This window comes from Rhipicephalus microplus, chromosome 1, assembly GCF_043290135.1.
Source record: "Rhipicephalus microplus isolate Deutch F79 chromosome 1, USDA_Rmic, whole genome shotgun sequence".
NCBI classification, from domain to species: Eukaryota; Metazoa; Arthropoda; class Arachnida; order Ixodida; family Ixodidae; genus Rhipicephalus; species Rhipicephalus microplus.
Window position 1 is genome coordinate 254474587 of NC_134700.1, and position 27935 is coordinate 254502521.

At 45.9% G+C, this 27935-nt stretch overlaps 5 protein-coding genes across 7 annotated transcripts in view; 3 read left to right on the forward strand and 2 right to left on the reverse strand.

Moving 5' to 3' along the window:
- The first annotated feature begins 253 nt into the window (after nt 1–253).
- Nucleotides 254–2128, forward strand: trk (trunk). Its single transcript, XM_037412845.2, has one exon. The coding sequence runs from the start codon at nt 488–490 to the stop codon at nt 1304–1306; it is 819 nt and encodes a 272-aa protein (XP_037268742.2). The 5' UTR covers nt 254–487; the 3' UTR covers nt 1307–2128.
- Nucleotides 2129–4426: 2298 nt separating this feature from the next.
- On the reverse strand, nt 4427–5846 carry Hsc20 (iron-sulfur cluster co-chaperone protein HscB-like protein, mitochondrial). Its single transcript, XM_037435218.2, has 2 exons — nt 5397–5846; nt 4427–4815 (listed from the first exon to the last, which is right to left on the reverse strand). The coding sequence occupies exons 1-2, from the start codon at nt 5811–5813 to the stop codon at nt 4444–4446; spliced, it is 789 nt and encodes a 262-aa protein (XP_037291115.2). The 5' UTR covers nt 5814–5846; the 3' UTR covers nt 4427–4443.
- Nucleotides 5847–5929: 83 nt separating this feature from the next.
- Nucleotides 5930–21543, forward strand: LOC119186829 (osteoclast-stimulating factor 1). Of its 2 annotated transcripts, none has more exons than XM_075893639.1 (8): nt 5930–6023; nt 6595–6641; nt 6866–6983; nt 7982–8073; nt 9318–9437; nt 10803–10881; nt 11100–11198; nt 21364–21543. In XM_075893639.1, exons 1-8 carry the CDS (start codon nt 6020–6022, stop codon nt 21414–21416), a joined length of 612 nt encoding a protein of 203 aa, XP_075749754.1. In that variant the 5' UTR covers nt 5930–6019; the 3' UTR covers nt 21417–21543. The 2 variants fall into 2 exon arrangements, with proteins under 2 accessions (XP_075749754.1, XP_037291117.2); XM_037435220.2 differs by lacking the exon at nt 5930–6023 and adding an exon at nt 6090–6279.
- A 461-nt stretch (nt 21544–22004) lies between these two features.
- On the reverse strand, nt 22005–26982 carry RpS17 (ribosomal protein S17). Of its 2 annotated transcripts, none has more exons than XM_037435224.2 (5): nt 26861–26982; nt 26451–26602; nt 25991–26096; nt 25019–25084; nt 22005–22109 (listed from the first exon to the last, which is right to left on the reverse strand). In XM_037435224.2, exons 1-5 carry the CDS (start codon nt 26861–26863, stop codon nt 22041–22043), a joined length of 396 nt encoding a protein of 131 aa, XP_037291121.1. In that variant the 5' UTR covers nt 26864–26982; the 3' UTR covers nt 22005–22040. The 2 variants fall into 2 exon arrangements, with proteins under 2 accessions (XP_037291121.1, XP_037291128.1); XM_037435231.2 differs by having other exon boundaries at nt 26695–26861.
- Nucleotides 26983–27228: 246 nt separating this feature from the next.
- The window catches only part of LOC119186865 (uncharacterized), a 52604-nt gene continuing 51897 nt past the window's right edge, over nt 27229–27935 (forward strand). The window contains exon 1 of the mRNA XM_037435240.2: nt 27229–27820. Within this exon, the coding sequence (XP_037291137.2) occupies nt 27673–27820 (148 nt within the window). The 5' untranslated portion in view covers nt 27229–27672. The remainder of the gene's footprint in view (nt 27821–27935) is intronic.

Below are 27935 nucleotides of genomic sequence, written 5' to 3' on the forward strand. Positions count from 1 at the left end.
GACGGCGCACATTCTACTTGTCAGTTCCTCAGCGCCCGCCTGACCTCTGCTTTGTTCGCGAATAAAGAGCGGCATTGTTGACGCATTCTGGGCAGTTCCGACTCCCCCAATTGTTGCTCACTTTTCTCCTCTCCCTCTCTCCCAACCGGGCTGCAGAAATTAGGGGACTTCTTCTAACCACTACCACCGTTCCCGCTTCGTTGGCTTTGGGCCAGCGAGACGGCAAACACTGCTCGCTTCCGAGTAAAATCGTCGTTTCCCTTCAGCCATGGTGTGCCCTCACTCTGGGCCTCAGCGCAGGTGCAAAAGCGGACGGCAGCGAACCATCACGCGCCCGTTACAAGAAACGGATCGTTTTATTCTTGATAACCGGTGATCGCTACGCAATCGTCGCCTGGAATATAAGACACGAGCGCGGGACGCTACGTTGATCAGCTGACTTCTGGAAATCAGCGCGAACCGTCGACGCTACTGTCATGAGACCGTCATGCTTTCGCAAGTGCGCACCGTGCTTTTGGCGGCCGCGCTCCTCCAGTCCCTGGGACCAGGAGCATCTGACAAGAACGGCTGTGCCCCGACCCCAGTGGAAGAGCTTCGTGAGCGTCTGGGTCCGGCGTTCAACGCGCGTTACATGTCCATAGATAAACCGCCGAAGGAAGAGGATCCGGTACGCATCTATCCCCGGCACACGGAATCCGTGTGGCAGAGCGACGACCCTCACGCCGACCGCGCGAACCTCGACCCGCAGGCTCACCCGAGCTTCCGCGTAGACCCCGACTTCGTTCAAGACCTCGTGAACGACGGTCATGCAAATACGTACAACAGATTCAGAGCGCAAGCCGTCGTCGACGGGAAAGCAAACGGAAAGCCGAAGAAGCACCGCAAGTCGTCGTCTTCGCTTGGAAAGGAGCTCCCTTGGACAGGTGAGCGTGACGGAACGTCGGCAGCAGCAACGTCGCGGCAAGGTAGCCATGAAAATTCCCACCGCCGGCGTCGTCATGACGACGACAAGAAGCCCTGGGGTTGCGAATCTCGTATGGAGTGGCTCGACTTGGGCGAAGACCGCTTTCCGAGGTACCTTCGCACGGTGCGCTGCAAGGGCGAGTCGTGCTGGTTCACGCACTTCGAGTGCAAGGGCCGCGCATTCACCGTCAACGTGCTAAGGCGCCTGACCGCCCAGCCAGTGTGCGAAGGGGAACGCGCCTCGTCCGACAGTCTACCCCAAGACCTTCGCGAAAAGTGGGTCTTCGAAGAGCGGGCGGTTACGTTCTGCTGCGACTGCACCGCCCCAACGAGTGACGACTGACTTTTCGTCGCGAGTGTGTGCACGAGCGATCTAATTACCTCGCATCATTGTTTGAAAGACATGACATAACAAATGACCTGACACAGTGTTTGTGATGTGCTTGTGCAATTCCTAAGTGACACCACCATTCCCATAAAGTCACCTTCAAAAGATGCGTTAAGATCTATACGGCCCACATTTTATTGATTTGATGCGCATCCCCGAAAGGTAAAAATGACACAAGAAGGCAGCGCTTGTCCAGTCCACGGTACTAATGACGCGGCCAAAAAAGTGCCCCCCCCCCCCCCTTTCCCGAAAAAAATTTCCGCCTATGCCCTGCACGTGACCATCAAAACTCACATAATCCGAGACTGTCCGAAGCTTCTCCCAGGCAAGAGAAAGCACGTGCTAAACCTAGGTCCTTCGGGAGTGCCCCTGACTGAGTCATTCTCATTGGGCAGTTTTGGTGTCGGACATGCAACAATAGCGTTTGCTGGGTACGTACGCCATTTACATCACTAATCGTGGGTGTGTGGAAAGGTAGCATATGATGCATGTGTAGCAGCGACGCACACTAACAGAAAGCTTTGTATACCATATTCTAAAACAACCAATTGCAACTGTTCCCCAGAGAAACAATCCTGACATGAGCGCGCATTGAAAGTCGCACTCAAGTTTATCAGCGTAGTCGTGGAGGAGGCCAGAGTCCAACCCCTCAAAAAATTCAAGGCGCGCACTGAGTGTGAGACACGAATGCAGCCAGGGGATGGCACACCAGGTGCCTGTCCTCCAGCAAATTTTTCTGCATTGCACAGAGAGCATAAAATGACACTTGATCACGCTCGCCTGTCCAGCCTTCACTTTGGATCAAGGACGTGCCCTTACTGAAATGTGTTTCTGTCTACACAAGACAGGAGAACATAAGTACACAGGGCCATAGAAAGGGTGTCTAATAGGTACATACATATCTTCAATAAATTAAGCTATCAGAGTAAGGCTTTTGCCGTCTTCACCCACAAACTCTGTGTTGAGGCCGAAGTACTCTGCCATAGCTGAAGTTCTTTTGAAAACAGCAATTTTTACTATGAGATACAGGCCAGTTTCCTATATGCAAACTTAGACAACTACACTTTATGGTGTACCAATTTCCTTAAAAATTCAAAACATTTCACTTCAACAGCATTATCGAAGCAGACTGCACAAGAAATTCACTGAGTTACACAAGACCTAAACTTAACGAAACGATGAAGTGATGAAATTTGAATGAAGGGATGTCACAGGAGAAATGGCTAGTCGAAATATACTAGCAGTCTGCTTATACGCTTACATTTAGACATGCATTAAACAAATCCAGGTGGTCAAAATTAGTCTGGAGTCAATCGCTACTGCATGTCGCATAATATGGTAACACCAGCAGTTTATATTATTTGCGTGTACCTTCTCCACCAAATGAAAAATGTGTCCCAATCATGGTGATGACAGCACAAAGAAAAGCGCTTTGCCTTTTGTTGGAATGGTCGCAGGAGATGGAGCCATTTTTCTATGAAGTACGTTTGGGGACATATTGCAACGGGTCCAAGAAAACAAACACCAAAAACTAGTTTATTATGGGCGAACTTGTGCCCTGAAAATTATGTGCAAAAAAAAAAAATGAGAGTCCACACGCCTTCTTCGCAGCTCCAACCCACACTGACTCGTGGCCAAGAACAAGAGGCATAAGTCGTGCGGCCACAAGCAGGAGTGCGCACAAGACTGTGGACGCTGATTTTTCATAATATCGGATAGTGTAATTAGTCTCTGTGGCAATATTTCTATTCAAACTGATGACACTGCATACATGCTACATCTATCAATAGTTAATACCCCACCAATATTCTGCATTTTAATGTGAAATGGTGTTTAATTAGGCAGATCTTGATGTCTTACAGAGAAATTTTGCTATCCATTTCCCACAATCTTTTGCTTAAATAATGAAGACTGTTTGAAGAATCTTTCCGAAAAATTACATTTTCACATTACAGGTGAGTGTCCTTTTTTTTTATTACTAAACTGAATATTAGACGATGTCCCGTTAAAATTTTGAAAAGCTTAGATATTAGCATACCACTAGAAAGCTTATAAGTCAATGAGGAGCCACAGTTGTCGGACTTGCAGCTGCACATGTTTCCTGTGGAGAAAGGCAAAGGACCTTTATATAACATACATAACAGTGGGGCCTAAATGTTGCCTCCATGAGGAAGGAAGCGTCTCTCATAATCATATGGTGGTTTTGGGACGTTAAACCCCACATATCAATCAGGAAGGAAGCCAATATATAATTTCCTAGGATTTCTATAACTCTATATAATGTTTAGTTGCTCGTGGTTGTCTTGCATATGCCATGATTTTACACATAAATACGATTTCATTTAACAATACTGCTTAGTTATGGCTAGAAAACTGCTGCTTTAATGAGAATTTAATAAGAGCTGTATTGAAGTTTTAAGTATTAAACATAATCACAGAAATCACTAAGTCCACTGAGTGTGCTTTTATCATGCAAAAGTGTCATTAACTATACTATACTGCTCATGCAAAACCTGTTTTTACAGTAGATTTTGCAGTGTGTCACATTGTGGCCAATGCCAGTGATAATGCAGCAAAACTGTCCTACCCAAATACAAGCTGTTGGGTCTGCAGTTTTAGGGTACTAATATTTGATAACCCTAGGAGTGACCTGAGTGACATTGTGCAAATAGGGCTTCTTTGTTCAAACAGGCTGCAGCTCTTGCAGTGCACAGCCATCTTTGTTAGGAGTCACCTGATAAATGATGCGCAGTTTGTTAAACTATTTTACGGTGAGCTCTGGAATATACTGAATGGATTTCTGCAATTAAAAATGACAACAAGAGTTTGTTTGGCAAGCAAGAATAAAGCAGTAGGCATAACTTCACCAATTGGCCTTACCCTTGTGTGATAAACTTACAACAGTGTAGAATCTGTGGAATTTCATTGGTTTGCTCTTTAGCGTGGCAAATGCTGCCTGCTACCATAGTTCCTGGATTTCTACTGAATTTTCAACATTAAATACCATACTTAAATCACAAAAAAGGAAAGGAGATACAGAGCAATAAATAGAGAGAATACCACTGGGCTCAAACATTAACTGAAATAGTATTTTATTGTTCTATGACTTCTTTCAACTTCCCCTCTATGTTTCTAAGGTATTTCAACTTTGCTAATTCAATGCTAGCTTGGTCAAGGTTGTCCTTTTGAAATGCCGTACTTAGCTGATTTGACACCTGTTCAGCTTCAGTTTGCACAATTTTCAGATATTCTTCTGCCGACTTCCGATCCCGCCGCTCTTCTACAGAAGCCACTTCCTCATTTAGTTCCATCATGCGACCTAAGAATGCAGTGTCCAGCACCACGGAGTCGAGATTCTTCCCGCTAACCTTGAGTAAATACTTGGCTCTACTGTCAGGCTTGGACAGAGTCTGGTATGCCTGGTTTACCAGTGCCGACAGGTTGTCAGAGAGATCCTGCTCCTTCTGTAAATAGAGAGAAACTGTTAGTGTGCCAGCATAAAGGACACTTCAAGAAAACGCATATGGTTCGAAACTTGGCGAGTCTTTCGCTTGGTAAATCGTGAAACATGGTGACATTAGCGATCTCATATGCTCATCAGTGGCATGTTCCTGTAGTGGTGGTGGTGGTAGTGGTTAGAAGAGGGGAAAGGCACCTAATTGCAGCCCGGTCGGGAGCACGGCGCAGTGCCTAATGCACAGCTCTACACCACTGGCATAGCCGGTTGGGGGCGGGGGGGGGGGGGGGGTTAAACTCCTTCATTCTTCTTAACAAAATTAAAGAATTCTGACAAGGCCACCGACCAGCATGGTGTGAAAGCGATACGCAGAGGCGTACCAGTAACATTTCCGAGGCTAGCCCCCACGCGGCACCATTATAATCGCGCTAAAATAGATTGCCTAAGTTAACGAAGACCAAACAGGAATTTTAGCTCGATTAATGTTGAAATCGGCGCACCATGATACGTTGATAATCTAGGGTATATTTTAGAAAGTCTAAATAATGTACAAGTCGCACGGACCAGACAACAACAGTGGATTCGTACCTTGGATTTGGCAGCAAACTTGTCGGGATGAAGCAAGCGCTGCAACTGTCGAAACTTTCCCTGGAGCTTACTGGCGTCGATGTCATATTTCGCCTCTTCGTCAAATACTTCGAAGTAGTTCGGTGCGTGGGTCACTTCCTGCGGACTCTCGCACCGCCGGCAGACGAGATCTTTTTTCGCGAGGGGCTCGGAGCAGTTCCAGCAAGCTCCACTCGACGATCGGCCGGCAAGCCGTACCGATGGAGGCAGTAAAGGGCCTCTTTCCAACAGAGTGTCCTTATGGTACGCGCATAGTGCGCAAGTTTTACGCGCGGTCGGCGGCCGCAACGGTTGATTTCGGCAAGCGCATTCGGCAGCAAGAAAGCGAAACGAAACCCCAGAAAACGCAGCGGCAAAGCGCTTCAAGGAAGCCGCCATTTTTCTCTATCGTGGCGGCCTCTGGCGTGCCTCACGGCTTTATCGAGATGAGAGTGAAACTAGCCGTTTTTACGGCGCTTAAAACGTATTCGGTCTTATTTAAAATTTCTTTCACCGTGTTCGTGGTGCTCAGCCTGAGCCATGCCTTTATATCGAAATTTACGTAGTACGATGAATGTGCCAACAGGACTTCTCATAAATGCAACATGAGTATGTAACATAGGACGTCACTCCACTAAAAACAACCAAAACAAACGTTCAGAACCCGCGGTAGTAGTGGCGGAAACACGGAATGAGGTGATTGTAGCTGACTGAGCGTCCGCTGTAAGGCAATCCACGGCGGGAATTAATAGACCCGGTTGCGATGCGCGAAGCGACTACACTTTGCTAAGCAGTAGTGAAAGGTAGAATTGTCACACGATGTCGAGCAAACCGTCTAGGCCAGCTCCGCCCCCACCGAAACCAGGTAAGGTCGACCGTCGAAACTAAACTACCGTCAAACTTCTGGAGTCAACTCAAACGTCACGTTTGCGCCGTTGTGATTCTTACTCATTGCAGCTCTCGAATAAAAAAAAATAATTAAGAGAGCAGGTTTCACGGCTAGCAAAGGTGACAAAATATACATGAATGACTTCGCGCGAAAGTTATGTCATCCTTTTTAATGAGGCCACACCCGTCTGTCGTCTGTTTATAGAGGATTGATTTAAAAAAAAAAAAGGCGAACTTGCTGAAGCGATTTTTTGCAAACGTTTCTAACCTCTAACCTGTGCGTTATATGCAGGTAGCGTGAAAGTTTTCCGGGCGCTCTACAAGTACCAAGCTCAGCAGGTGGGTATATGATATACAAAATTTCCGGAGTCCTCCACTACGGCGTCTCTCATAATCATATGGTGGCTTTGGGACGTTAAACCCCACAAATCAATCATGGGTATATGATATAACGGTTGACCGGATGTTAACTTGTCGAAGGATAACGTGATGCGTCAAAGAAACGCAGCGGGTCGTGCGCACGATAGCCCACTGACACTTTTTTTACTTTGTTTCGTCCCCAGCAAGATGAGCTGTCGTTCGAAGAAGGGGACTTGCTGTACGTTTTCGACATGACGTCTGATCCCAACTGGTGGAAAGCACGGTGTGAACGTCGGTCCGGGCTTATACCGAGTAATTACGGTAAGACAGATTCGTGTTGGAGGCACTGTTTTCTGACTTGTTTACTGACTACTTGGAAGACAGGTACAACAATCTTTATTCCTTGGCAGTGGCTGCTAGTAGTCATTATGTGAAGCAGAATCAAAAATAAATATGCTTGTGGCAAAAGCACGTGCTTCCTTCTTTTAGTGGACCAGGGACCGTTCAATGTACATGTGGGACCGTTTAATGTACATATCTTGGTATTCTTCAGCATCTATTTGAGCAAAGGTTATTCACTGTTGTTTGGCAGCTGTAATTTTCTACTGCCGAGCCTGAAGTGCGAGTCGAATATCTGCTGTGTGGCGATTTGAGCAGACTGTAAAAACAGGTGTGCGAGCTGTAAAAAAAAAGGGGGGGGGAACAAAAGTGCAGGTACCTAGAGCATTATAAAGAGAATGTCTTGGTATTCTTCAGCATCTATTTGAGCAAAGGTTATTCACTGTTGTTTGGCAGCTGTAATTTTCTACTGCCGAGCCTGAAGTGCGAGTCGAATATCTGCTGTGTGGCGATTTGAGCAGACTGTAAAAACAGGTGTGCGAGCTGTAAAAAAAAAGGGGGGGGAACAAAAGTGCAGGTACCTAGAGCATTATAAAGAGAATGTTTGTTTTAGGCAAAATAAAGTAACAATCAATATGTGAGTAAATGCTTTCTGCTTCCAGAGGCATGTTTTCTACAGAGGCAAATCAGTCACTATAATAATCATTAGCCAATTTTGCGAGTGTAGACTCAATTTAGTTTTGCTTGTCGGATATTGTTATACTGCTATGCAGTTCTAAATACTGTGTAATAGGGTACAGAAAGCATTGCAGGGAATATGAGCAATAATGTGTCATAAAAATGCATAAAAAGTTTAGGTGGTCTTTGTGTGAACACAAATCATGTATAACATGCTTGCCATTACAGAACACTTATGTACAGCTCTGAAGAAAGGATTTAGTAAGAGTGATTGTTCATTTGAATGCTTTCTATGGCTGCAGTTGAAGAAAACGCAGAGGAAGTTCTTCATCCTCTTCATGAATCAGCAAAACGAGGCAACCTGCAGTTTCTAGAAGAATGCCTTTCCAACAAGGTTGTATATCTTACTCCTTGAAATGTGATTCCTGAACAGTTATGCAAGTCGTGCTTACTCATACTCACAACTGGACATCTCTGCTCCAGTCTAAGTGATTTCAAAATCGGCTGTAACTGCTAGGGCAGTTGCGCATCAAACCTCATTGTATTGAGGTTGTGTTCTGCGCAATGTTACTTTAAACAAACACTGAAGTGATGCAATAAACTAGTTTTGACTTTAAGGAAGGTTTTGCTTGAGAAAGGGGCAGTGGGAGGCAACTGCTGGTGTGTCTCGTGGGAGGGGAGCAAGTGCCCAGGTTCCATTTCATAAGTTGCTAAATTATAATATATGTTCATTCAATTGGCATTTAGCCGAGATCAATGTTTCTTCAAATGTGGTGCATTCAGTTATTACTTAGAAAGCTTTGTTTAATTCAGTCAAACCAACAGACAGTGAAAGCAAGGTGGCGATAAGGATGAGTGTTGGTTGTTTTTACCTGTGGTGTACCACAAAATGCCAAGCAGGTGCCCCCACCCAAGCGTGCGCCCCCTCATTTTTTCGGGAGATCCGAAATAAGCACCAAATAAGTGCCAATGGCTGGTCCGGGACCGAGAAAGCACCCTCCTCACAAATCTGGTCGGAAAATCCTTTACTGCAGGGGTGGCACTTGCTCGGCGTTTTATGACGGTGATTGCGACATAAATAAAAAAGAAGTGCATGAAAAATAAACTTGCTACTGGTGGGGACAACATCTACAACCTGAAATTAACATCTGTGGTGTGCTACTGTCTTGAGTTACTTTAGTAGTCGATTTCCCGTGCACTTTTTTGGCATTCCTGTGTGTGCATTTCCAAGAGTGTTAGCCAGCGCCACTTGCAGCCATTACGGCAAGTGTCGAACAGTCTTTGTGCCAGCTGACATCCTGTAGAATGTTATACTCTTCTAAACATGCAGCTGACCAATAACTGCCCGATGACCACTGCTGTAGCTCAATCGCTAGAGCATTGGATGCTTTGTACGAAAGTTGTTTGTTTAGTCCCTAACAGCAGCAAGTTTAGTTTTTTCAATTATGTTGTAATTATTGCACTATAGCTAAAGACTACAAATAATGTTTCCAGCACCATCATTGGCTTTACTGTCTGTTGGTATAACTAGGTTATGTCCATCAAAGAAACAAGTCCTTAAGTATAGTTCACTAAAGTGTCTCAAAAGTGTTTCAGTGCAGTTAGTTGAATGAATAATATTGCCATGTCGATTTTCAGGTTTCAGTCAATAGTCTCGACAAGGCTGGATGCACAGCATTGCACTGGGCAGCACACGGAGGTCACACCGAGTGTGCTCGAATGCTCCTGTCCATACCTGGCGTTCAAGTTGATGTACAGGTGTGTATTATTGCTTGACATATAAGGTCCTTGTATTGTGGGCAGTATTTGTTTATTTGCTTTTCTTCTTGCAACTGCTTATTTTCTTTTCAGGATTTTTAATGAGTATAAATATTTAATGGTTTACAGTAACAATAAATGAATAATAAAACAATAAATAAATAAGGATGCTCTTCAAGGGGTCACACAAAAGGGGAAGGGGTATGGGAGGGGGCGACCGGAGAGATTAGATGGTCGTCAAGCCTATGCAAGCACAAAGGAAGTAACGTAATGTTGCAAATTTGGTTGATTGGAACACGTTGATAACAGTCAGCAAAAAAAGGACTCAGAATGTAAGAGAGTACACGGCACAAGCGCTGTCTTGCAAATGGCATATATCAACATAAACAAACACATTAGCAAAATCTTTATCAACCCCAACCAAGAATCTAATCACATATGCCATAGATATGAAACCTCAACATCAGTGGGAGTAATTGAAGGCCGGCTCCTGCATCTGTCTTTCACTTTTATTTGAAGAACTTCTGCAGTTTTACACGTGCGCTGGTCCTTGTGCTATCACTACAGCGGATTTGTTTAGCTCAGCTTTTAAATTGCACTGCCGGCAATGGAACAGGTATAATATATGTTTCATGACGATGTTGTGCTAAAAACAGTGGTAAGTGGCACTTGTCCCTTAAGTATCTTTCATGTGTGCTGCGTTTTTCTGTCGCTAGGTGATTCCTGACGAAATTGAAACAAAATTCTCACACAGAATAGGGTTAGGCCTCTCCCAATATCATGTTGGCACGCGTTAGCGATGTAGAGACGAAGCGTGTTGCTCAGAGCCTTGATCCAATCTTACTTTATTGTTCGTTCAACTCTGTAGCTTCGGGGACTGGTTCCACTTTCCTCTCCCTCTCTGCGCATTCGTTGGCGGTGCACAAGGAGGGAAAGAAATGTCAGTCTGCGACGTGCTGGCAGTGTCACCTGCTGTGCCGTGGCGCACTTAGAGGTCATCACAATCATTGGGAGAGGCTTTCGTCTTGCAGGGGACATAAACAGGCTGATGATGATATAATGGTGCTTTACGAGGTGGTGACAAGTAAAATGAGCAAAAAAAGTATGCACAGCTGGTGAAATGAAGGAACAAAAGAAACTGACACAATCAGATATAGGGCAGCAAAGGATAACAATTGAGGGGTTTAGTATTGTTAGTCTGCGATAATTGTGCTACTATTAGCATGTGAACGTACGTAAATGGGAAGAGGTAGAGATGTCTAAAGGTGAATGTGTTTTTTAAACTAATGGGTTGTTGTAGCAGTTACAAAAGGTAAAGGCTAGAGCTAGCTAATCAAGACTCATGTTGGGATTTCTCTTCTGCAGAACAAACTTGGCGACACACCACTCCATTCCAGCGCTTGGAAGGGACATAGCAACATTGTAAAAATGCTGCTCACTGCAGGTTTGTGGCATTTCCGCTACTTACAAGGATGTAGCCTGAATTTTATTTCATGGGGGGCTCCACACACCTTGCATGCAATTTGTCATGTATTTGTGCACATATGTATATGCACGTAAACTACTAAATGTTCTGTTGGCAAGGTTGGGCCTTTCAGAAACCTCCATTGGCAATGCTAATGACAAGTTGTAACCTGTACCTCTTTTATATGCCAAGTGTAGGGGCGAACAAAAATCTTAAGAACACAGAAGGAAGAATGCCACTTGAACTTGCAAGTGATCCAGAAACTGTTGCCTTACTGAAGTCACCTCAAAGAACCTGTGAGTAATCCTTTTGCTTGCTATCATATACAGTTTTTTTTTTTTCATTTTCTTATTCAAGATTTTTTGGATTGGTATAAAATATAGAGAAAAATGTCTTGGTCTTTCTGTTAACTTTTTATTGTCCTAAAGGATAGATTATGAATTACGTGAAACAAATCAGTGCATCACTGCATGAATCAATGCCAACAATACGCGAAGCTGTGAAGGGCTTCCACACCTGTTCTGAGGCAGCTGTCGTGCATCAGTGTTTGCCAGAAGAGACTGACAGTGAACGTGGCATTGTAGCTGGCGTCAAATGACACTCAAAGAGCCATGAGTGCAGCTTGTGTCAAAGTCCCGCCGCACGAAATCATGGCATTGGTGAGAACGTGCAGCCCACTGCCAGCCTTGATGTGGAATAATCATCAGAAATAGCTACCAGAAACACAGCCCTACCAGGCATACAGTCAAATAATGTCTTCAGCAGGGTCGAGCTGACACTAAATGTGGAGACACGTTTAGGTTGCAACAGTGAACACAGGACTGACCTTCAAAATATAGGAGCATTCTGGATGGCTGGGGTGCTGCAAAAGAATTGGCATACTAGATCTAAACTGCATCCTTGTGTGTTTCTCTGTCTTTATTAAACAATTAGTTCTTCAGAATTGGAATTTCTTGTGTCATTTCCTATATAATTTTCTTTACAGGAGCTGCTTTCTTTTTTTTTTTTGAAAACTGCATTTGAGGGAAAATGTGGAAAGATAATATTAGTGTATGGATGATTGAAGAGAGGCTAAACTGATAAAATACAAACAAAAAAAAACGTGCAGACCTACTACAATAGCTCTGTGGCTTCTGTATTGCACGTGCCCCGCCGCGGTGGTCTAGTGGCTAAGGTACTCGGCTGCTGACCCGCAGGTTGCAGGTTCAAATCCCGGCTGCGGCGGCTGCATTTCTGATGGAGGCCGAAATGTTGTAGGCCCGTGTGCTCAGATTTGGGTGCACGTTAAAGAACCCCAGGTGGTCGAAATTTCCGGAGCCCTCCACTACGGCGTCTCTCATAATCATATGGTGGTTTTGGGACGTTAAACTCCACATATCAATCAATCAATCTGTATTGCACGTAGGAGTGCGCAGTTGCAGCTATGACTCGTAGCTGTGGTGTCCACACTTTAATGTGAGCATAGTGCAGAAACCATGATTTTAGGGAAAGGATAATCGTATATACACGTGACATAATGTATGAGAGTGATTTCTTAGTACCGATTTATGGATAGTCACACAGCAGGGTGATCACCATTGTTGATGCAACCAAAACTCTTGACCACAGCATACACAGCAGCATTGCCATTCTCAGGAGTGCGGAGTGAGCTTCTGTCCAAAACTCTGAACTATGGTTCAAATTTTGTTAGCAGAAGCCCACTCTGCGAAACTCGTAGTGCAGAGTTTCAGAGAGTGGCTTCAGCAAGAGTTGCGTCATGGCAGAATGGCCTCACGGTGAAGGAGTGGCGCTTGAGGTTGGAGCCGTAATAACAGCTTTTGATCCAGCGGTTGTGAAATGTCGGTGATTCACTCCTCTTACAGTATTGCACAAGCTGACATTAAACCTGTGAAAATGGGGTTGGAGTGCATACAGTGATTCATTCATACCCCGAGTGATTCATTCATACCCCATTCATGCCACCGAAATATAATTTTAAAGCCGCTGTTAAAGGGGTACTGATACAAAAATTTTCATTTGGCGTTCTTTGCTGCAATATGCTGCTGGGAGTCTGTTAGTTAAAACATTGCACACAGTTTGCTGCTGTGTGTAGCAGATAATTAATTCCTGTTACCGACCAATCTCAGTTATGGTTTGGGAGCGCCCAGACGACAAGTCACCGGGTACAACTAACTCCATTTAGTATTGGAGGGTCTGGCTCTAGCGTTCGTGCAGAGCGGACGTGCTGTTCGGAGCTCCTGTGTTTGCGGGAGACACGCCCCAGCGTCTCGTGCAACGCTCCCCGTTTCTTTGCCTGCATCATGTGCATTTTTCGACTGTGAGACTTTTCGTCTAAATGGTGGTACCTTTCAACTCAACAAGTGGCTATGACCTCACCGAAGCTAAGCTTGTCGCAGTTGATCTTTCGTCCATCCATGCGTGGGACTCCGACTCTCTGAGGCGAGCCGCCGCGGCTGCCGCTTCTGCGGCGTCGTTTGCGCGTCCCATACTACGAGCCCGAAGCATGCATCAGTGCGAAGGACTCTCAGCCAACTCATGGCTCTGTCTATGGAGCATTCAACCACCGTAACGCCGTCTTCCAATGAGCAAGGGTCGTCGGCGGTGACGAAGAATGCCGCCGCCCTCTTGGAAACTATACTAAGCGAGAGCGTCCCGGGCTTCTCTCAGCGCAATGTACACAAGCAGAGTGGGAACCAGCATCTTCCTCGACTCCCTATACACGATTAAAAGATCATTCTGCGTCCTCATGGAGGGCTTTGCCTGGATAGGTTGAACTTGTGGCTCCTGCAACCCAAATACTTCAAGCGGGCATGATGGGTCAGACCAACATTGCTTTGGTCACTTTCGAAGGGTTGAAGGTCTCTCGCTACGTACGCTTCTACGGGGCCAAACAGCGTTGTTACCCCCATCGCTCCCGACAAGTGGTTTGCAAGATTTGCCTAAAGCTGTGCCATCGGAATGACCATTGCCCTACACCAGACGTCATATGCCCGACGTGCGGCGCCGACAACCTCACCCAGTCGCATCCGTGCACTCCCCACTGCAAATCCTGTGACGGACTTCACCCTACGACAGATCTAAACTGCCCTCTGCGTGAGAGGCAGGCACTCAACAAGGCATGGGTGCGGAAAGCCCTCAAAAATAAACTGCGTGAACTCCAACCCTCCAGTGACTATACCGTGTCAAGCTAGACAGCCGAAACCCGCCATTCACGTACCCCAATGAAGGCAGAAGAGTCGCGCACCGAGAGCTGATCGAAATCACGCCGCAAGTCAAAGACCCGCTCTAAGTCCCGGACCCGCTTCAAGTCCCGGACCTGCTCCCAATCCCAGACTCGCCTCAAGTCCCGCTTCTGCTCTTGCGAAGAATCACGGCGTCCATCGGAGATGCGCGCTCCTTCCCCATCTACACGACAACCCTACCAGAAGGCTTTGTAGAGTGAACCTGTTGTCAAGGGGGTACACGCTTTCTACAAGCAGCAGCGGGCCCCAGAACAGAACGCAACCGAGGTGGCTTCTCGGGAGGTAGGCCAGGTAGATAGTCTCGCACAGCTTGCTCTGTCCCGCCAATCACTCCCCACCACGTCCCCTCAGATCGCTAAATCTCCGATCCCCGATTCTCTCGCGGAAATAGCACACCTACATCGAGACATGGAGGCCCGTTGTGATTGCCTGCGAAAGCAAATGGACGCGCTGGTAGCAGAAATGGGCACCAGTATGCAGGCTGCACTCGACATGATATAATGGCGCGTGGAAATCCTTCAAATTGAGATTATGTAGCACGTCCAGTTATGTATAGAATGCACGCTCGCACGTACCACCACGGTGCCAACTACCGAGGCTAAACTTGATCAAATCTCTCGGCTGTCAGCATCCAATGCGAGTGCACAGCGCTCACACCTTTGCGCACGCTCTTCCGTTTCACACCGCAATGAGGATGGCGTCGCGTGACACGCCACAACTAGTGGTGTGGCAATGGAACTGCAGGGTATTCCGCCAAATGCGGAATTCCCTACAGCAGTACGTAGCCGCATCCACTGATGCTCCTGATGTTATCCTCTTACAAGAACCAAATTGTCCGCCTTGTTTATCAGGCTACCACCCGCTCTTGGGTGCCTCTCCTCTTGTGGGAGCCCTAGTTTTGCAACATGTCACTTCTAGCGTGCATACCACTAGTAGTGACATTCCTCACCAAATAATCGAAATAATTATGCAAAGCTCTAACAGTGAAAGCTTGTTTTTACTAAATGTGTACAGTTTCCCCTGTTTGCATACGCACTGCTTTCACTGCCTCCTCATGGAATTTGGGAGTTTTGGACTGGTTCATGTGGTGTGCAGGGATTGTAACGGTCCACATGCAGTTTGGGGTTATGTCGAATCTCAGGCCAAAGAAACACACTTGTGGAATGATATTTATAACATGAGATACACTTTGCTAACTGACCCAGAGCACCCCACTCATATTTGCAACAGTATATCACGTGACACCGGCCCTGACCTCACCTTTGTACGCAATACGGCCCTGGTGGTAGCGCATGGTCCTCTAGAGGAGCACCTTGGCAGCAACCACTATATTGTGGCAACCATTCTACCACTTCATGGTGCCTGGAGCACCGAGCGCCGTTTACACATTACAGACTGGGTCGAATTCAGGGAACGTTGCCGGTACCCACCTGAGGGTCAAGGTTACGAGCGATGGCTTGACTCTCTCACTCAAGATATAAAGGCCACCATGTGCACATTATGTACTACCATTGAAACACCAGACATTGACCCACATTTGCTTCATCTTTTGGACGCAAGGAGAGGACTGACACGGAGATGGAAACGCCGTCTGAATCGCAAACTGAGAAAAAGAATAGATCAAATTATGCGGGAATCTCAAGAATATGCAGCGGCCCTCACCAGAAATAACTGGCGAAGATTCTGCAACCGGCTTTCAGGAACATTAGGCGCCGAAAAAACATAGTCAATTCTTCGATCCCTCACAGACCCCATCACCACGAAAACAAAACATTTCAACAGTCACACATCCTAACACACTAGTATTGTGACGACCCCTCGAGACTTCTCAGTGAGCTCGAAAAACATTTCATTCCGACACGCCCAACACCTCATTACCCTGACTATCCCCATGTAGGCGAGATACATAAGTTGTTGGTACAGATATCACGATTGAGGAAGTACGGGTAGTGTTACAAGATCTACATCGTAACACGGCATCGGGAGCAGGCCACATTCGGTTCATTACACTCCGCGACCTTAGTGATGTGGATATCACCCACCTCACCGGTATATTCAATGAATATTGGCGCCAAGGTACGTTTCCCCAAGCCTGGTGACACGCCGATATTTCGTTGATTCCCAAGCCGGGCGAACCAGTTCAGGTTCGAAACCTACGTCCCATATCCCTAACCTCCTGCATTGGCAAGTTGATGGAGCATGTACTCTTGTGACGTCTGCAGCCCTTCTAGAACAGCAATCCTTCTTCGCGCATTCTCGATTCGGGTACCGAGCTCATCTATCGGTGAAAGATGTACTGTTATGGCTATGGGAGGCAGTCCTAGGGCCTCCTTTTTGCGCCTCGTTGCTTTAGACTTGAAGGGGGCCTTTGATCATTTTGAACACGACCTCATCCTTGTCGCATTGTAAAACTCTAATGGCTAACTACATCTGCTCATTTCTTTGTGATCGTACAGCCACTGTGGGAATGGTACTGCATCGGTGTGGTACGATCCACCTTACAGGACGTGGGACACCACACGGCTTCGTTCTTTCCCCTACATTATTTAGTATTGCATTGGCAGAGCTTCCCTGCTTGCTCGACTAGAGACCTGATGTCGCCCATGCTATTAATGCGAATGTCATCACTATCTGGTCGACACGGGGCTCTGATGGAGCCATCCAGGACCGACTGCATAAAGCAGGATACTATTATTAAGTACGCTAAAAAAGGAGGCCTGCAATGTGCTTCTCAAAAATTGGAGCTCAGCGTCATTCGCTCCCGAAGCAGTAGCCCTCCTTCCCCAATCATTGTGCATGTGAATGGCATACCCACACCATATGTCCCTCGTGCCCACATCCTTGTACTATATGTTCAAGCGGATGGCAAAGCTAACTACATCGTTGGCCTTTTATGACAAGCTGACCAAATACTGTCCATGATCCGGTGAGTTTCAAATCGGCGCTCAGGGCTTGAAGAAGATTCGCTGCTTTTGGTGGAGGCCTGCGTGATCAGCTGGCTGACATGTCACTTGCCCTTTCAGCAGTTGACCCAATCACAACTAAGCATAGGCGCCATGATCCGCAAAGCTGGCCCACGGCGTTCCGAACTACACTTGCACACTTCTTCTTAAGTTGGGGAAACACAACACACTAAGCGAGCTGCTCGAGGCAGATTGGGTCAGTCAGCGCTAATGCCTCCTACCCACCCCTACTGGCCGCAATTCCTCTCACGCCTCAGATATCCCGTCCCACTACTTGACATTGAAACCCACCCCACGCCCTTATCGCCTGCGATACGGAAAATACTAACTGTTCATCCCTTACCACGTAACGTGCACCCCCAGCGTGACAAGGGCCGGTGAAAATCCTGCGTACAATACCTCAGCTGTATGCTCGAAGACATCACAGAATCGCATGCTCTTTACATGGACACAGCCCGAACTCGCAAAGGTTACACCTTAGTAGTGCTAGATGCCACCGATAATCTGCAAGACTTGGCTGCAATGCGTGGGACACATGCCGCTCACTGCGTAATTCTTGGAGTCTCTCTAGCGATACGATACGCTATCCGTGTTCACAGTGAGGTCTACATATTGACAGACTCGCAACAGGAATGTCGGGCCTTCCTATCAGCACATTGCATCCCAAAAGCGGCCCACCGAATTCTCAATCAAAATCCTCTGAGTCAAATAGTACTTTTCACGCCCGCTTACTCTGGACTCCTGGTCATGCCTCTCTGCCGGGCAATGAACGCGCACACCCTGTTGCCCACGAATTTTCCCTTCGGGCGGCCCAGCAAGGCGACCATTTCAGAGTGGGGGGATCCTCTTCTCACTTACGACATTCTTCATCACTACGGGAACGTCCGTCGCACTGAGAGCGGCCCACCGCCATCTTTCTCGTGAGATGAGGCAGTAGCGTTATGCCAGCTACAGACTAAAACATTTCCCAATCTAGTATCACTTCATAAATTCTACCCGCAGTGCTATGCAGACCGTTGCCCCGACTGTGGAAACTCGCCCACGTCCTTCCATGTCTCGATCGAGTGCACTGCGAACATCTTTCCTCCCTTACCTGCTTTCCTTCACCCTTTACGTAACGAGGAGCTGTGGGATGATGCTCTCCGCGATGAACCTCCCGAGGTCCTCCGAGCTCCGACATAGTGGGCCCGACTTGTCGCTGAAGTCGTCCTAGGCACCCTGGACTAGGGGTTCCTTCTACACCCTCCTTCTCCATGCTTTTGTGAACAAAGACGTTCCTTTCTCTCTCCATTTAGCATTGAAACAACACACCAAACTGTGGCACACTTGCACACTGTTTGCAACATCTAATGGTGAGCTTTCACAAGCCACATGTGCTGCACTGTCATTGTTGTTATCATCATCGTCGACTGGTAAAAACTTTCTGGAAGCTTTTAAACCTTCGCCACAGGCTCATGAGCAGCCGGAAAATAGCAGCCTGCTGGTAGGGTGGCTAGAATGGAGAGGTGTAAAAAGCGAGCCGTGTTTCCCTTGCCGAGCGGCGCCCCGGTGCATGAGATCTCCGCTAGGTCGAGATTTAGCGCGGTGATCGGAGGCGCTGCTCCTGGCGTGGCTACTAGCGCGGCGGAGGCGGCTGCAGGTGCAGTGTATGCCGGGGGAGGCTGCTGGTCACTCGCGGCAAGTGCTTCTCAGCATCGTTTGTGTTCCACATGGTGCGACAACTTTGTTGTGTTTTCTCTTAAAAGACTAAAGGGCTCCTGCAAAGAAAAAAAAAAAAAAACGCTGCGGACTTTTTTTTGTGGGTGCAACGCGGGATACAGATCGTGCGCTAAAAATTTTTCCCTTCTTTTTGTGCGCTCTGGCATGCAAAGACAGGTTAGCAAAAACGGAGCGCACCATCGCAAGGGCGGGCAAAGCGCTCCAGGAGAATACCGCCGTCAGGGAAAAACATTTCGATGCATGGTAAATGTATTGAATTTAAGGGCAGAAAAGACTTGTGTGCATGTGTGCAAGGCATTGGCAAGTGGAGATATTGAACACTTTGTGGCGCTCTTAACACCTCGGCCATTGCTTTTCGATAAATACATTTATTTACCTGAAAATTATGTCTTCTCACTAGGTTTTAGATTCAGCGCGCCTGAATTTGTGCACATTGTGGAAGGACAGAAAGAAGGCAGCATGACAAGACTAGTTTAAGAGATGATGCTGTACTTACCTTATTCCCAAGCGTGCCCAAATATATATCGAAGAGTTTTCCTAAAGAACGAAAAATACAAAATGCTGCTTCATTGGACTACGTACCAGCAATTGAAGAAGTGACCCAATAACCCTAGCACGTTGGAGGATTGCCCAAATGACTCGACGAGCTGCCAAGGCAGGCGACTAGAGATTGGGATCTAAGGAGACTTCTGTATCCGTCAGAGTCTCTGTAAAACCTTGTAGAGACTACAAAAACCAAGTTGACATATGTGTTTAGCGCAGTGTGCGCGCATTCGAATTTAGTAGCCAGTCTTTTACGATCTCAAAGCAGTTTCCAGAAATTGGCTGCGTTGAACATTGCAAATAGTTGAACAAAGAAGTGGTCAGAATATTTTGCGCGACGAGAGTTCTTTTTTTAAGGGTCTGAATCAAGCAATAAGCGAGAAAAATGTCAAGCGATTGAAGCCTTATGTCATGTAAAAATATGTACGTTAGTGACTTACTGTAATAAATTTTGTTGCAGCCATAAAACTAAGCATTGTCTCAGTTTCTACACATGTTTCAGAATACTGCCTCAAATGTAATACAAGTCCAGCATTGAGAAAATAGCAATGCGTCACCTCACTCGGTAATTTGCACTGTCCAAGCAGATTTAGCAGCAAACGTCACAATCTATCGCGGGTTAGCACAAGGTTTTGACAAACTAACGTAGTCAAAGATATACCACGTTCCACTAGAGCAAGCTTTTTTTTTTGACTTCGTTAAGACGTACTTCAATGTTATAGAAAATAAAACCATTTTGGTTTCACCAAGCATATAAAGAGCGGTGCTGTCGGAATGACGCTCTGCCGAAAACATCGCTCTAATGGAATGTTCGTTCAGCGAAAGATGCGTGTATTCATATTAGGTGAAATTGCTGTTTGATATTTACTTTGAAAAAAAAAAAACTGTTGTACTGGCGAAAAACTTAAACGACCATCGCGGGTACATTGCAACGAAGAAAGCTGGCAGCGTCTCCGACTACAGCGCCACCGCTGCAAGCTTGCGAGCGGGAGCCACCTTGGAGCGACCGGTTTTCACACTTCCCAATTCTAGCCACCCTGCTGCTGGTGCAAGCACAGCAAAAGCGCAAGTGCGACAGTGACATCATCACACTGGTTGCAACAGCTGTCAGCTCAGCCGCAGTGGTGACGTCTAGAAGTTCGGGATCGCCTTCAAGTCGCAGGCCACCTTAGATGATGTTGAAGTTGCAAGGTGCAGCATGTGGCACTGGATCGCACATGCTAAAGTGAATATTAATATAAATTACCTGCCTAGCTATACTTGATTTTGAGAATTAGGAGATGATATATGCATGTTCACAGGAATCGACCCCGCAAGCTGTCGCGGCCTCGAAATTCGTGTCGGCACCTATTCAAAGCTCCATGACTTGAACAATGAGCTACTATGGGCAGCTGCATCAAAGAACAAACGGCAGAAACTGTAAGACAGTCTGCCGAGTCTAGAAATATAACTCGTGACGTTGCAGATGCCACAAGACACACAGTACATGTACTGCAAATGCAGAACCCAATTTGAAACTCTGTAACAACCTATTTTTGTACTACTTCATTAAGGGGAAGGCCTCATTCAGATGGTGCACCAACTTTTCCATTCCTTTTTTGGTTCGTAACGTGGTGAACCAAAGTGCTAATTAATCCACATATTTATCCTTTACTCACTATCGCTGGAATCCGCCCATGGTATTTCATTGCAATGGCTATTCATCAATCAACTGCACTTGACGCGAAAATGTGTTGCAGACAGAGTGCTGTTAGTGCCAACATGTATAAGGCTGCATATATGTTGCCTTGGCCCATAAAATGCTGGTAATTGAGCAACAATAAGAACATGTATGCTATTATCACCTATTCAGTGATGAGGTTATTCATTTGAATGCATAATATAGTGGTCCAAGATGATTATCCTCTGCAAAGTGACAGAAATGTACAAATTGCAAAATTCAGGGTAGAGCCAAGTAAGTGAATAAGACTAAGATTGTCAATTCTCTCTTTCAGCTATTTCTGCAGATCCTGAGGAGTACCTCCAGTCAGATGAGGATTCAAGTTGATTGGTAATTGGCACTCATTTCAAAGGCCTCCAGCCTTGCTTGTTTTTACAGTTATGGACTATGCATGAGCAGAATGCATAAGAATTTTATTCAGATGACGTGGCATTAAATGTTTTTTTATATTGAAGCTGCATACGCATGGTCGCTGTTCTATGATTCGTGTGTCTTTTGGTGAATGTTGTGTGCAGCAGTCTTGAGTTAGTACCAGGCACTGCTTGACTTGGGCTGAGCAAAAACATGGCATGAGTGCGGTATTGGTAGTTAACTCTCCTATGCAAAATGACATTAGGTCAGTTTTATGTCATTTGCTGTAAATGACACAAGATTTGCCGTGTGACAGGGGTATTAGACTCCATATCATTTTTTTTTTCTTCGAGGCTGTAGCGCTTTTCCACTTTTAGCAACAAAATTGTACTGTTGTGATGCGTCTGCTATCATGAATGTCTGTCTGCATGGAGGCTGCTTCATACAGCACAATATGAGACTAGACCTTATATGTGGCCCAACATTTTGTTGCAATGGGCCTTGGAAAATGATTGAGGCAGCGTTTGTGCTGGATTATCCCAACATTTTGAAATGCAAGGCAACTTTGCTTCTTTTTACATATTTATTCTCGGAAAGAGCTCAGTTGCGCTGTCCACCACGGAAAGGTCCCAGAGGTGTTGTCTGAAGGCCAGAGATGCCAGCCATGTCCTGCATAGAAAGACAACAGCAATGCATAAGTCGCCTTCATTCCTTGTCGCGTCAGGGAATCAATCTGCAAGACACATGATCAGCAGGTATTTAAATTGGGAAGTGTATTATACGGCGTGCGTCTCTCATAATCAAATGGTGGTTTTGGGACGTTAAACCCCACAAATCAATCAATCAATTATACGGCGTCCTTGTGAGGTGGTTGGTTTTCGGTCGTGTAGATCCAGCAACAAGCTTGGACACTTTTTCACGTAGCAAGGTGTTCACTTTGATAACCTAATGTTGACACCTGGAAAAGTGAATGTAAGCCCTTGTTATAATATGAAAAAAGGGCACTTGGGTCTAGATGCCGCTCATCCCAACATCCCATCTAGTTTGTCCAACCACACAAAATGAAATGTCCAGCTGTTTTGCGGTGTTGGCTGCTTGTAGGCTTCGCCGCTACTTTGTCACCACACCGTTCCTGGTCACAAGCATGCACGGCTCATTGCTAAAAAAGTGGGCAGTAGTACCATGCCTAATCAGTAATCACTCATGATGTGCTATGATACATCATAACCAGCACTTACTTGAAGACAATCTAAACAGATCAAATGCCATTTAGTCCTATTATGTAGTTACAATGTTGATAAATTACTGCACGAAGATTTTAATTTTTTTTCCGTAGCTTTGCAGTTTTCTACTTTTAAGTAAAATATAGTTAATCAAGATTTCAAGGAACCAGAAAAAAAAACTGAATTAACAGAGTGCTGAATTCGCCAAAGTAGCAGGAAAATAAACAAGTGTCTGTCACGGTAATGCATTTTCTTGAATCACGTGAAGCATTTTCTAGAAATTCATGTGAACCCAGTAGTCATTTTATCTAAGAGCAGCAAAAAAAGCCTCAATGTTTCAGCCTTCCTCACTTCGTTCACACTGTGACCGTTGCTCAAGATCACCATATCTGAAGCCGACATATGCTTGAACCCATCCTCTATAACATGCTACCGCCACTACCCCTACCATGTGCACGTCGCAATATTTTTTTCACCAGCCAGGCTTGGTCAGCAACTTATCGTTCGTCCATGTACCGAGCGAGTTTTATGCTAGTATGCGGGCCGCCTCTGAAGTTGCGACAGCTTCCACCACGCCTGAATTTTGTGGCAATGCGCACACATTGCCCAAGTCGTGAAGGTACCGAGCACCGATTCCGCTATGCACAAAACCATGCTTAATAACGACACGATCCTAGCATGCACGCACCTTCGAAGGCATGCACACTGCTTACGCTAAGAATATAAACCAGTGGTTTTGAAACGAGGCTTTGCAAAGGCCCATGTAAATAACAGCCACATACACTGCGCTGCTGTGTTAGAACCCCCGCCGCCTTTCTCTTTCTCACTGCAAGGGGTACAGAAGTCCTCGAAAATTCATGGTCCAGAGACACTGTACTAAACAAAACTACTAAGTACCGCATCATCTGCTGAATAAACCTGGCTCACTAATGCACAACCATGAAAAATGTGACTCGCTCTACACTTCTGAAGGCGTGTGGTGGAAATCAATTTACTGTTTGTTGCAGCTTCGACCCCAGCCACTAATCTACCCCATAGATAGGGCCCATGCATATTGCGTGCGTTGCGTAAATGAAAAATGAAACAAGTTTGCTGCAGTCACTGAAGCATTCATCGCCAATAATGCGATTCTGTTGAAATTGGTGATAATGAGCACATCGTTAAGTCCTGCGGCCTTTCGGCTGTTTGCCAACATAGTTTTCGTTAGCACATTTGCGGAGCTTTGTCCTTGGGGCACCTTGAGCAACATCCAAATAAACCTTATTGCAGCCAAATATTACCACGTTAAGGAGTTTCATGCCATTAAACATACATGTTTGGCAGCACTGGAGAACATGTCTAAATTATCGGATTGTCATGAACAATGAGCTTTTACTGACGCACACACACCAACACAGATGTATTGTAGGAAGCCGCAAGGCTTGCACCGCAAGGCAGGCTAATTACGTAAACTCCAAAGAAAACTGTGTGGATATTGAGGCTTCTGCAGTCTATGTCTGATCATGGCCCATCTCTGCGACCCTACAGTGATGGGCAAGCGGGGGTGACAACCTCCCTCACCCAGCACTGTGTGCTGTGTCGGCAGACTTTGTGCACGCGACAGAAAGAACGTATGGTAAGCACGTTTTTTTTCTTTCTCTTTTTCGTCCATAAACTTCTTTGTTCTTGGGGTTCGCTCGGGTGGAGTTAACTACAGTGCCTTGCGCCCACACGAGTCCTGTTCAGCTCCACACAAATAAGTCTGTACACTGAGCAAGAAACAGCGCACCTAGATGAAACAAAAAGTTACACGAAAATTTGTATGCGTGCTTCACGTATTCGACAAGGTCCGAAAGGCTGGTTGGCAACTTCCTGCAACAGTGCCTTCACGAATGAGATGTATTTCTGTATTCATTTAGCTGGCAACCAAGGTTCTTTGACTTATCACCTCAGTTGCATATGTGGATTCTCAAACATTCACAGGCCCTTGCTCATCGCATTTTCCATATATTGAGCCTTTGAAAGTTTCTTTTGATTATTGCGCGGTACTAGTTATACACTTTTCTAACGAAGAGAAGGATCCCCTTCTTTCTGGGCTATTGCACTGCAGTACACAGCTTCGGCACTGCATTTTTGGGGGGTCACGCATGTTAGCAACAGTCCACAGGGGCTTACGGCGGCACCCAAGGAGCTTTCATTGAGAAGGTGTATCGCGACGAAATTTTTATACTACAACTTAGATTAGAAGGGATCTGCACTGTACTTTAACAAGACTTTATATTTGTAAGTAGTGGTGATATCACTCCTGTCTTACATCTCTTGTGACTGCCCATCTGATTCGATGCAAGTGTACAAAACAAAAACCTCTTCACTCACCAGTGCTTTCATCATCTCCATGGTGTCACCGTCCACCTCAATGACGTCCTGCTCCAGGGCAGACACCTGTGCGAGAGAAAAAAAAAAAAAGAAGGTTAGTGCTATAGAAAAGTTTCTTTTTCTATAATCAAGTTGACTGTTCAACAATTAATAAGATTTAGCAACACAGGGGTTTAAGACACTGTAAGCCGCAACTTTGGTATTAACTGCAGTAAAATTGCTGCCTAAGTGGTTGGAATGTGATTGCCTACTACTACTTTCAAAGAGCTACAGTAAAGTTTAAAAGAGCAGAGATGTGCTTCTGCTAGCTTTCTCGCCAAGGTACGCAGCATTGAAAATGCTGCCCACTGTTGTGAAATGCACTTGGGAATTATATATATATGTAACTGTGCGTGACAAACACCAGCAGCTAGAGTCACAAATTTCTTGTCCCGGCGTAGTATTATGTTATGGACACCAGTGTAAAATGGTAACATCAATTAGGGTGGCATGCTAATACATGGATGCATGCATTATTTTGTCAACAGTTTATGTTCCGTTTCAGCGAGCTTAAAATGTGTAAACTTAGACACAAAACAGTGGACGCAGCTGGCTTAAGCTTTCACGAATGCCCCACATTAGAAAAGAACAAATGTTTCCACAATTCAGGCAGCAGCAGACTGTAAATCGACAAGAACAGGTTGGCACTTCGCTACCAGCGACACATTGTAGCAACTCTGCTAAGTTTACCCAAGAGCTACCCTCGGCAGTTCACTGAGACATGTGAATGGTCCTGCTGTCAAATGCTACGAAACACAGCTTAGAACACAACTTAATGTGGGCAGCTAAGGCTTTAGTGAAGCCACATTACTAGTCTCACAAGAGCATTTACACTATGTCCGCTTTCGAAGTACCTTGGCCACGGACCAACACTTAACCATGCGCGGTTCATAATAACTGGACTGCGAGCACACGACACAGCAAACTTCATACCTCGGGCACGTAGTTGTCCCTCCGTTCTCTCTCTTCTTCCTGCAGCTTGATGGAGATGCCCCGCACTGGTCCACGCTGGATGCGCTTCATCAGATGAGTCACAAAACTGTGGCGAGATCGGTACCAGTGTTCACGTTTACAAGAGTTCAAAGCCGTTTTTTTTTTTCGCGACATCTTTTAACACTCATTCATTTGACTTGACCACCATCGTGAATGTAAATTTACAACTAACCAACAGTAGCTGTAGAAACGTACAGTAGAAAAAATGCCGTGAATCATCTGCACGTCAGTAATTAGCGTGAAACGATTCTCCGCAAACGCCACCATGCATGAGTACTGCCGACACTGAAACAGCAGTACTTGTTGCACTGTTACCGGTACAACACAAGTACACGTCATTTGACAGGGCAGTTTCAACAGATCATGATGTATAGAAGTTTTTATGAGAAAAAAGACTTACCCAGCAATCTTGTTTTTTAACTTCTTGCTGGGAATTTGGGCGATCTCCTCGCAGATTCGCTTGTTTGTGTGGAAGTCGAGGGTGAGTTTTGTGTAGTATTTCTCGATGATCAGGCGAGACGCCTTTTTGACGGTCTTCGTCCTAACGCGACCCTGTGAAGAAAGGTGCACGCAAGTTAACACCGGCTTTGAAAACAGTTTTGGAGGCAACAAACGAGCTGCCGGAGCGCCTGCCAAGTGCTTACCATGCTTTCGAAAATAAGCAAGTAATACTATACGCAAGTCAAAACAAACAAATCCGATAACTAAAAGAAGGGTGCCTAGAAGCTTTGTGAACGTGTTAGCGCTAGTTCCGCAATCTGCACATTTAGATTAACCACGATTGCTACAAGCTAGTCGAAGAATACACACCATTTTGACGAACTCCCGAGAGAGGAAAGACACAGAGTTGCTTGCTTCTTCGACTCCTTCCACCGATAACGGCCGAATCCAAAAAAGCAATTCGTCTGGCTGGTCCGGCTGCTAAAAAAATTTTCTACACAATTTGTTTGAAGAAAATTTATTGCTCGTGAATGAATTATTTTTACAAAGGTTACAATAGTTTTATATATGAGCATCTTTAATTTTGGTACAAATTATCGCGCCATTGTGCGGGCATATTCGGACTCGGGCCTCAGCTTCCTTTCAAAATGGTGGCAATGTTTTCGTCGGGTTTTGGAAGCACGATAACAAGATTTATTATTTTCTTTACGTACGCATTGTGTGCGCAGTGAATCGAAATTTCGCCGAGGAACTCCGCTTCGATCGGCGCAGAGCGTCTGCAGGTGTTACTGACGCTACGGACGGAGCCGACCGCCAGCGGGCTCCGAACGTGCGATGCTCGACTAGCGCTCGGGGCCTCGCAGCCCCGCCGCGATTGCACTTAGGCTTAGCACGTGCGCTAAGTGGTCCGTGCACGGCTGTCCCGAAAACATCGCCGCAGCATCCCGCGTACTGGACGACAACGAAGAAGCAAAAAGTTTCTGGTACGAAGTGTTAGCCGTGGACCATCGCGCCTTCGTTGAGGCGGCCGTGCGTGCAACGGTGGCTCGCTTCCCGCTTCCGAGGAGTGTGTTTTGCTCAGAACGTTGGTGCGCGTCGTCAATCTACAGAGTGGTGTGATGCCTTGATACCTTTCCTCTCCGGTGTCTGCGTGAACTGATCAGTAGGATACAGCGAGCATCATGTCGATAAATGAGTCGAACCTTGTGAAGAAGTTGACCTCCGTCACCAACACGCAGGACAGCGTGCAGACGCTTTCGTTATGGATCATCCACCATCGAGCGCATCACAGAAAGATTGTGGACATCTGGACGAAAGTACTAAAGAAATGTAAGTTTTTTTTTCATATCTGTGTTTATATTTTTGCATGTCTATTCAGTGTTTTAAAAAGAGCACTTGCTAGCCATTTCTCGTACATCCGCTATCGAAAAATAAACTTGCCGGT